The following is a 10,505-nucleotide window of genomic DNA, read 5'->3' as shown; positions in this document are numbered from 1 at the left end:
CTTATGGGGATAAGGCCTGGGTGTGATTGGGGTTGGTGCAGACTTGATGGGCCAAATGGCCTCTTTCTGCACTGTAAGATTCTACGAAGTTTAGCTTTGTGGCAGGGTTAAACCAGTGAGGTGTGAATGCAATATGACATTTCTGCCAAGTGCTTAAGATGAGACAGAAACAATACCAGAGAACAAGACCACGTTACCACCACAGTGTAAAAAAATCATTTTAATACATCATTTATAAAATCTCTCGTCTTACTACTGCAAATCATTAAACAAGAAAATTTATACATTTCACCAGAAGTACAATTTTTCACCCACAAACCTAAAGCAACTTTACAATTAATTCAGTATGCTGGACCACGCTGTAAAAATTTGAACTGTGTTAATATTCTCTTAAAAAGCCTTCTTAAAAAAGGCTACCTTACCCAAATGTTTGCGAATATTTCAAGGAACTGTAAGTCTTCACTTTGGTCTGCTGATTTTATTGTAAGTTTACAAATTTAAATCTTGTATATTTCTTATCATTTGTGTATTGGTGGTGTATACTTTCTGAAATTAATAGTTTTTCCACAACAAATTAGACTTCCATTTCCCAAGTAATCCTCAATATCTAGAGTACACATATAGTTATATACAAAACACCTTAAAAAAAAGTTCAGTTCAGTTTCAAAAAAGCATCTTTTTACACCTCTGCGCTTAAGTGGTATAAGATCTGGTGTAGTTACATATTCAACATTGAGCTGGCAACGTATAAATCTTGTCCATATTAAGAGGAACATATGCCCTCTGACTTCTGGACTAGGTGCTAATTTCATATTTGTTTCTTGCAAGTCTAAATGCGCAGGCGCATGTATTGTGAAGCTCACTAACATTTTGGAACTCCATTTGAGAACATAGTGGAGAGAACGACAAAGCACATCTCTCCTTTGGGTTGGGTAGGGACCTGAGATGACCTTTCTCTGGCCTCTTAGGCTATCCCTATTGGGCTCATTCACAGGTCCAGTTCCAAACACGCGTTTAAAAGGAAGGCCCATGATATTAATAATCCACACAGGAAGTTTCGATCAGCAGCTAGCGAGGCACTGTTAAGCCCAATGTTTAGAGACCAACCTCTGTGCTGTGTCCTAATGCAAATGCATGGCCTGAACAAATGCAGCCAAGTTCACCCATCTGAATCTTCATATGGTCTTACCAGCGAAGAGACTTGCTTCACAGGAACTACATTCAATATAAATGATAGCGAGCTTTGATCCCAAGGCAGTTCCAAGCGTCCTGACCATAATATCGCAATGAACAGATAAACTACAATTAGGCCTTTATACAAGTAATTCATTAAGAGCCTGTCAGGATCAAGATAGTTAATACATTTCATAACAGTAGCTGCCATTTTTGTTTTTTTTTGCAGATATTTCTGTTTATACATGAGCTGCTGGTTACATTATTGCTCAGATTATTCAGTCTCTGCCTTAGAATAAGGATTTAATCTTTGTTCTCGTTTTCTGTGACTCAACAAGTTCTTTGGAAATAGGCCAGAAAAGGGTACACATCGAAGGAACTTGTACACTTCTCACACCGGTGTGAGTTGCTACTCACACCGAGTCTTATGTTGCGTTACAAATTGTAAACACATCAGTCTTATTTTGATGTTTGGCAGGAAAGCACTCAGATTAGTACATATGCAAAGTACTTACTTATTAAACATCAGTCATGCCTTGCCCTTTCAATTTTTTTTTACTTTCTCTCCAAAACCTACGCTAGGCATGACTATATCACCATCATCCCCAAATGAACCCAGTCAGTTGTGGCTGATTATTTGCTCTCGAGGGATAAGGGTTGATCCTAATGCTGCCCACACATGGTAACTGCGCACATCAGATGGGTTGTGACCAGGAACAGGACCCTGTCTGTAGTTCATAAGCACTGGAACCAAATCTACTACTTTAGCAACACCTCAGTGGAGGTTAGCTAGCTCAGCTAAGTCCTGCATCATGCAGACCTTTGCCCTAGATACATTGGAGAAAGGGTGGATGGGGGGTAGGGTCTTTCAAAGTAATTGAAAGTTCAAGAGCGTAGGCATTTTGTTCCGAATTCTCCCCCCACAAAAAGGTTACCTTGCCAAACCAAATGGCCCTCAGTGGTGTTTCTCAGACACTGGGTATAAATCAGGGTCAAACTGCTTTCACTACGTCCTTCGCATGGAGTGTAGTGGTGGAGCGGGGCACCTCATATTGCCTCCATCATTGCCTGCCGATCTCAGCTAACTCTCTGGTGCTCAGAATTTAAAAGAAAAAGGCTGTAAAAACAGTGGATAGCTCAGGGGAAAAGAGATGCGCATGGCCCTGGATTTCCTCATGTACATCAGCTAGCATCACTGTCTGATAACAGTATCAGCTGCCCAACTCTACCCAAGCGTTGTATTCAGGACATGCCATCAAAAGAATGAGTAGAAACTTTATTGTTGAAAGTAAATTGGTATTGAAGGAATTTTACACAAAGTTAATTTTTCCACCGGCAGCAATACATGGAGCAACGTGAGTCATTAGCCTATCCAAAAGCCTATCTGTATTCAGTCTCACTGTCTCGAGGATATATTATGAAAAGAGCAAGTCAGTGCCCCTGGTACCCCAGAGACTGAAATGTGTCTTCGATGCTAAGCCACAGAAAAGAGAACAAAGCTTAAAATATGAAGGAAGGAAATCCCAGGTTTCCTTTGATGCTTGAAGGGAAGAGCACAGATTTTGTGACAAAGGAATGGATGCTGGCCAATCAGGAGATGTGGCGTGTGCCGTAGTGATTCATGGGTTCCGTTTCAGTTAAGGGAATGTTAGGTTTCCGTTCAGGTTCTGAAGCTTCTGAATCATCACTAAACAGGGGCCTCTGTTTGTAGAAATCCGAGACATATCGCACCTGTTATAGAACATAGAACATAGAACATAGAACATTACAGCGCAGAACAGGCCCTTCGGCCCACGATGTTGCGCCGACCAGTTACAAAAACAATGACCCACTAGCCTATACCAATCCCTTTTCGTCCATAAACCTATCCAGAGATCTCTTAAACGCCCCCAAACTAGACGCATTTACAACTGCAGCAGGCAGGGCATTCCAATCCCTCACCACCCGCTGGGTAAAGAACCTACCCCTGACATCCGTCCTGTAGCTACCCCCCCTTAATTTAAAGCCATGCCCCCTCGTGCTAGCTTTCTCCATCCGAGGAAAAAGGCTATCACTATCCACCCTATCTAAACCTCTAATCATCTTATATGTTTCAATAAGATCCCCTCTTAGCCGCCTTCTTTCCAACGAAAACAACCCTAAATCCCTCAGTCTCTCCTCATAGGACCTCCCCACCATACCAGGCAACATCCTAGTAAACCTCCTCTGCACCCTCTCCAACGCCTCCACATCCTTCTTGTAATGCGGGGACCAGAACTGCACACAGTACTCCAAGTGCGGCCGCACTAGAGTAGTGTACAGTTGCAACATTACACTGCGACTCCTAAATTCAATCCCCCTACCAATAAACGCCAAGACACCGTACGCCTTCTTAACAACCTTATCTACTTGATTCCCAACTTTCAGGGATCTATGTACACACACACCTAGATCCCTCTGTGGAAAGAAATTTCTTATGGAAAGAAATTCATCAGAAAGAGCAACTCTTTGGAGGGACAGGGTCACATATATACATTACATACCCCATTTCTCTTCCCTGCACCTAGTGATGCACTAAGACTGACTTTCATCTGTTTCCATCACTAGGGCAGCACGGTGGTACAGTTAGCACTATTGCCTCGCAGTGCCAGGGACCCGGGTTCAATTCCAGCCTTGAGTCTATGTCGAGTTTGCACCCTCTGCCCGGATCTGCGTGGGTTTCCTCCAAGTGTTCCAGTTTCTTCCCACAGTCCAAAGATGTGCAGGTTAGGTGGACTGGCTATGCAGAACTGTCCCTTAGCATCCCAAAGTGTGTAAGTTAGATGGATTAGCCATGGTAAATGCATGGGGTTATGGGAACGGGGCAATGAAGAGGGCCTTGGTAAGAAACTCTGTTAAGAGTCAGTCTTGACTTGATGGGTCATATGGTCTCTTCTGCACCGTAGGGATTCTGTTGATGATTCTGGAGGACGGAATCTAAGGAGTAGGGAGTGGCTACCAAGGACAAGATGATGTTGGTTAAGGAAAACTGACTGATCTTCATTTTTCTTCCCTGCCCCCACTTTCTTTGCTTCTTCCTCTTTCACTACTCACGATGACACAGTGGCACAATGATTAGCACTGCTGCCTCACAGTGCCAGGGACACGGATTCAATTCCAGCTTCGAGTAACTGTCTGTGTGGAGTTTGCATTCTCCCCAAGTATACGTGGGCTTCCTCCAGATGCTCTGGTTTCCTCCCACACCCCAAAATATGTGCAGGTTAGGTTGGTTAGCCATGCTAAATTGCCCCTTAGAGGAACTAGCAGGGTAAATACATGGGGTCACACAGATAGGGCCTTGTTGTTGGTGCAGACTCGATGGACCGAATGGTCTCCTTCTGCACTTTAGAGATTCTATGATTCTACAATGTTCAAAGCTTAGATACTTGCGTTGGCAAAGGGCTTTGCGGGAAATACTCAACCCTGTCCTCGCCCGTTATTCATATACAAGTACTAGCCAACAGGGGCGTGCAGAGATCAGGAGCAGGAATGATGGCTGATTTCTATTCCCTGGTGTCCTTGGACAAAGAGGACAATCTCAGCTTTGTTACGTTCAAGACCCGCCTCACTCCGCACAGACCAGCAATTAAATTAAGAGACCTTCCAGGTTGTCACTGCACAGTCACACATTTGCCAGTTTATATTTTCCAATCATCAATTTAATTCCTTATCTCTGAAGATTTTTTTTAAAAAAAGTCAATTTTTCCCAAAGTAAAAAGGCTTGCATTTATTAAAAGGAGCATTCATGACTTTGCAACCAATGAAATACTTTTATTTCTGAAGTCACTGTTGCAATGTACAAAATGTTGGAGGTAATTTTCCCAAAACAAGATCCCATAAACTGCAAACTCCCAAACACCAGATCGTTTGTTTTTAGAGGTACTGGTTGAGGGATAAATTGTGGACAGGCCACTGGAGAACCTCCCCTGCTCTTTGAATTAAAAGTCTTCAGATCTTTTGTATCTAGGTGAGAGGGCAGGCACGCATTTGTATCTGATCCAAATCACAGCATCTCTGACTGTGCAGCATTCCCTCAGTATTGCAGCAGGACGTTGGCCTCGATTTTGTGTTCAGGTTTTTAGAGGGGGACAGGGAACTCTCAAATCCCTGACTCACAGGAGAGAGCACAGCCCACAGAGCCATTACTGGCACTCAACATAAGTGCTCAAATTGCAGCATTTGTGAAGACAGGATTTCAATGGGCAGTGAAATGCTCACCTGGAAGCCAAGAAACACCAGGACAATTGTGCCTACAATACTCACAACCAAAATGGCGACAATGGCTCCTTGTAGAAATCCAGCCAGTACGTCACTCCAGAAGTGGCGGTAGTCAGAGACCCGGGTATAACCCACGTAAATCGCAAACGCCAACAGGAAGAACTGGATGGTTGGCCGCAAAAGCCTGGCCCATTTGGCCTGTAAACGGACCTGCACATACAGCTGGGCGAAACAGAGAGAAAAATATAAATATTAATGGAAACAAGTATTTCCTGATCAACAGGAGAGTTAACTACTTCAAATCAGGGCAGGTTAAGGTGCAGAATCTGCAAATGGGATACCATGATGAACAAACTGTCATTTATATAGTGCCTTTCACATCCTCAAGACACTCCAAAGCATTTCACAGCCAATGAATTATTGTTGAAATGTAGTCATTATTGTTGTGTTAGCAAATGATTAACCAATTTACACACAGTAACATCCCTCAAGCAATGAATGTTGAACATGAATGAATACTGGTCAGGACAGTGGGAGAACTATTTTACTCTTCTTTGCACAGTATCTTAGGGTCTTTTACATCCAACTAAAACAGTCACAGCCTCCCCCAGTGTCTCATATGAAACATATTGGCCAGAATTTTGCCATCCCGTGCACCACAAGTATCAGAGTGGGTGAGGGATGGAACATAGAAAGGTCCATTGACCTTGGGGGGGGGGGGGGGGGGGGGGGGGGGGGGAGTGAGGCTGCAAAATCTCATCTAATATCTCTGACAGGGCAGCCCTCCCTCACAAGAGGTCAACATGTAAATAAACAGTTGAAAGAACAGCTAATTGTCTTTCAAGGTCAAATGCAAAAGGGCTGTATGAATCTTCAACAGCATGAAGTAGTAAAGGCTGTCTTCACAATAACAGAACAAAGTTGCAGAGATTCTATTGAATCACAAAAAAGTTCAAGACAAACTAATTGAGCTTTATTGACAAAAGGAAAACCAGTTGAAGTATTTTCACACAAGGGCCTCTCGGGTTAAACTTGCTCCTTTGGAAAAGAAGCAAAATGAATTTGTCACGCTGAGTGAACTGAAGAACCAGTTGGCAGAGAAAACTCAACAACGTTCTATATTCTCGGGGGAAGGCCGAGAGGTACAAGGGGCTGAGAAGCTGAATAACCAGCTGAAGGGAAACAAGGCAGGACTGGAAGGAAAAGCTATCGAACTTTCCAAGTTGCGGATGGATAATGAAGCCACGAGTACCACAATTTCAGAACAGAAACATGTTAAGACTTGGCTGGAGACAGTCCTGGCCAACAGTGAAAACAAAATGGAGGACAAGGACAAAACTCTCCACCCTGTCTAATCTCATTAATTTTATGAGTTCCCCTCTCTTCTAAACACCAATGAATATAATCCTAACCAATTTAGTCACTGGATGTCTCAAAGTTACTGAAAACCACTGAGTTGCTGTAATGGCAGGGCTGAAATGAGAATAAAGAACCTCAAATTCAAGCAAAGGTTGAAGACTTGCAGGAGAAAGCAGAAGTTCTCACAAAACAGAGTGATGCATCTCTGAATCAATTAGCAGGTGTAAAATTAAAGATAGACAGTGCCCAGGAATTAGGATCTGCTGAAGTCGTTCTGTGTAGAGCAACAATTTTTGGCACCAACTTTCACATATATACAAAGGGTGGAATCACAGAAGGGACACAGACCAAAGGTCTGCTAAGCTCGGGTGGTCTTGAGGCGAACACCATTGGAAAAACCTGCTCAAAGAATTTGCTAATCAAACATTAGAACTGACATTCATCATCGGTTAAGGATTATGAAAAGTACCTGCAACAGGAAAAAGAATTGCTAATAAATCAGAACAGTTAGTTGAATGCGGCACGGTGGCACAGTGGTTAGCACCGACGGCTCGCAGTGCCAGGGACCCGGGTTCAATTCCAGCATCAAGTTACGTCTGTGTGGAGTTTGCACATTCTCCCCGTGTCTGCGTGGGTTTCCTCTGGGTGCTCCGGTTTCCTCCCACACTCCAAATATGTGTGGGTTAGGTGAATTGGCTGTACTAAATTGTTCCTTAGTGTCAGGTGGATTGGCAGGGTAAATGCGTGAGATCATGGGAATAGGGCCTGGGTGGGATTGTGGTTGGTGTAGACTCAATGGGCCGAGGGCCTCATTCTGCACCACAGGGATTCTATGAAACATATGACTGGAATGGATTGAATGTGTGGGCATTCTATGAAATAACAACCAAAAACTGCTAAAATTCTTGAACTTTAATCCAATATGAAGTATATGAAAGATGAGAAGAGCAGTACGGAAGAACAGAGATGGACTTTAATAGCAGAATACTCCGAAACAAGGACAAGTGAACTCACCACCGTAGTTGCTGAGCTGAATGAAAAGATGTATAAGCTTGACAAAGGATTGGAATAAAAGTAAACAAACATTTGGCTGAAATTGTAAAATAATTGGAAATGAAGGTTTTGTATTTTCAAAACATCAATGCCCAATGCACCACACAGAAAAAGAAAACTTGAGTTCATTCTAGGGACGGACCGAGGGAACGCTGCCTTCAGAAGGAACAGGAGAAACCAGGCTGTCCGAACAAAGCAGTCAGACTGTCAAAGATAAACACTACTCGAAGTGAGTGCCAGAAAAGCAACTCAAATGGAGACATCCAAATACTGGAAATGCAGAGTGCTACAAATTTCGACACCAAATGAACAAGGTCAACGAGGTTGACAGACCACAGTTCCTCCAAACCACACAACATAAGGTCTAGAGGAGCTGTCAAGCCTCTTGACCGTCTGAGTTTATACGGCAGAATTGTAAAATCCTGCCTGAGGCCAATGGAGATTTCTGTTCTGTGAGCCTTGCCCGCCCCGATTCTGGAACAGGCAAGATGATAAAATTCCAGCCATAAAGTCAGGGACCTGAAGGGTGAGAGGGGTTACAGGTAAAGAAGATCATGCCGTATATATATTTGCATAAAGACACACAAGGAGATGTTTCATAGAATCCCTAGCGTGCAGAAGGGGCCATTTGGCCCATTGGATGTGCACCAATTTGCTGACAGAGTGTCTTATCCAGGCCCTCTCCCTTACCCTATCCCCCTAACACAACTTTCTCCATGGCTAATCCTTCTAACCTGCACATCTTTGGACTGTGGGAGGAAACCGGAGCACCAGCAGAAAACCCACGCATACATGGGGAGAATGTGCAAACTCCACACAGACACCCAAGGCAGGAATTGAACCCCGGTCCCTGGTGCTGTGAGACAGTGACATTAACCACTGTGCCATCTCATGGTATAGGGTGCCTAGATGTTGTATAAGGGTGTTCAGTATTATTAAGCCACTAACGTACCAATCAACTGCTCCTAGAAGTAATTGTTAGAAACACAGAAATTGCTGGATAATAAAAAAAAGACAAGGATCTTCCAATTTATTTTCTACTCTACTGGTAACCAATACAATGATGATGGAGTTGTTAATTAATCACAACATTAATATGCAGTATAAATACTGCACTCAAAACATTTCAAATTTGACAATCTGGGACATTAATTGTGTTGCAAAAGTGAATCTTTACCGTGATTGCCCAAGAGGCTTGCTATTTGAGAAGTTGACATGATCTTGGCATCACCTAAATGGCTGTTTAAAGCTAAGTGGACTTTAACATAAAAATACTGCCTTCCTGCCTTTCTCGCCTGCTTTCCTGAGGCTGCTGATTGATACTGGGGGGAGCATTCTCAAGTATCTCAAAAAAAAGGCCACCTTATGTGAAGTCACATAGTCCACATGGAAGATTCTCAATTGTGAGACTGGGTTATCACAGCTGAACCTGGCATCCAGTAGATATGACATTCTGCGCTTAATGAAATTACAAGGAAATATACTCTTCATAACTGTGACAAACACTGGATCAGAATTTAATCAGTGGAGTTAAATATGTGGCTAAAGAGCTGGTGTAGGAAGGAGGGAGGGCTTCAGAAATGTGGATCATTGGGATGTCTTTCTGGGCTTGTGGGACCTTCATAAGACCCTAGTCGGACCCCACTTGGAGTACTGTGCTCAGTTCTGGTCGCCTCATTATAGGAGGGCTGTGGAAGCTATTGAAAGGGTGCAGAGGAGATTTACAAAGATGTTGCCTGGATTGGGTGGCATGCCTTATGAGGATGGGTTGAGACAGCTCAATCTTTTCTCCTTGGAGAGACAAAGGATGACAGGTGACCTGATAGAGGTGTTTAAGATGTTGAGAGATATAGATCGGGTGGATTCTCAGAGGCTTTTCCCCAGGGCTGAAATGGTAGCTATGAGAGGACACAGGTTTAAGGTGCTGGGGAGTAGGTACAGAGGAGATGTCAGGGGTAAGTTTTTCACTCAGAGGGTGGTGGGTGAGTGGAATTGGCTGCCGTCGGTGGTGGTGGAGGCAAATTCGATAGGGTCTTTTAAGAGACTTCTGGATGAGTACATTGGACTTAATAGGATTGAGGGTTATAGGTAAGCCTAGTAGGTATGGATATCATCGGCGCAACTTGTGGGCTGAAGGGCCTGCTTGTGTAGTTTTCTATGTTCTGTAAGAGGGATTACACAGACTGGTGGCGCACCAATATCCTGACAGAGAAGTTTGCCCATGGTATGTGTGCGTGCCTCTTCCATCTCCTCTGGCTGTGGCTCGCGTATGAGAGTGTGCATATGTGCGTGGTGAGAACCAGAGACGTCAGTCAGCATGTGAAATGATCACAGAGGAATTAGAACCTAAGGCCAGTAAGACTAAAAGGAAGAACAGACAGGGAGAGGTTACTGAACATGGCAGGACTGGCCTTCTGAAATGCATTTGTTTTGAGTAAGACAGATGAATTTAAAGTTTGGTTAGTATTTTAAAAAAAAGGACTTATTAGCAATAAGCACATGGCTTTGTGGGGGGGAGTCATGCCCCACAAACTTGATGGAGTTTGTTGCGGAAGTGACAAAGATGATTGATGAGGGCAAGGTGGTGGATGTTGTTTACATTGACGTTAGCAAGGCTTTGACAAGGTCCCTCATGGCAGACTGACAGGGAAGATAAAGTCAAATAGGATTCGCGGTGAGCTGGT

General features: G+C 43.6%; 1 protein-coding gene across 1 annotated transcript in view; it reads right to left on the bottom strand.

Moving 5' to 3' along the window:
• Window positions 1–204: 204 nt before the first annotated feature.
• The window catches only part of LOC145358605 (phospholipid phosphatase 2-like), a 125,702-nt gene continuing 115,401 nt past the window's right edge, over window positions 205–10,505 (bottom strand). The window contains exons 6-7 of the mRNA XM_080212799.1: window positions 5,455–5,631; window positions 205–2,904 (exon numbers count right to left, since the gene is read on the bottom strand). Coding sequence (XP_080068925.1) covers window positions 2,764–2,904; window positions 5,455–5,631 — 318 coding nt within the window. The 3' untranslated portion in view covers window positions 205–2,763. The remainder of the gene's footprint in view (window positions 2,905–5,454; window positions 5,632–10,505) is intronic.

Source organism: Carcharhinus amblyrhynchos, chromosome 26, assembly GCF_965287045.1.
Source record: "Carcharhinus amblyrhynchos chromosome 26, sCarAmb.v2.hapA, whole genome shotgun sequence".
Taxonomy (NCBI): Eukaryota; Metazoa; Chordata; class Chondrichthyes; order Carcharhiniformes; family Carcharhinidae; genus Carcharhinus; species Carcharhinus amblyrhynchos.
Note: the sequence above shows the minus strand (reverse complement) of the source record. Positions and strands in the feature narration are given on the sequence as shown.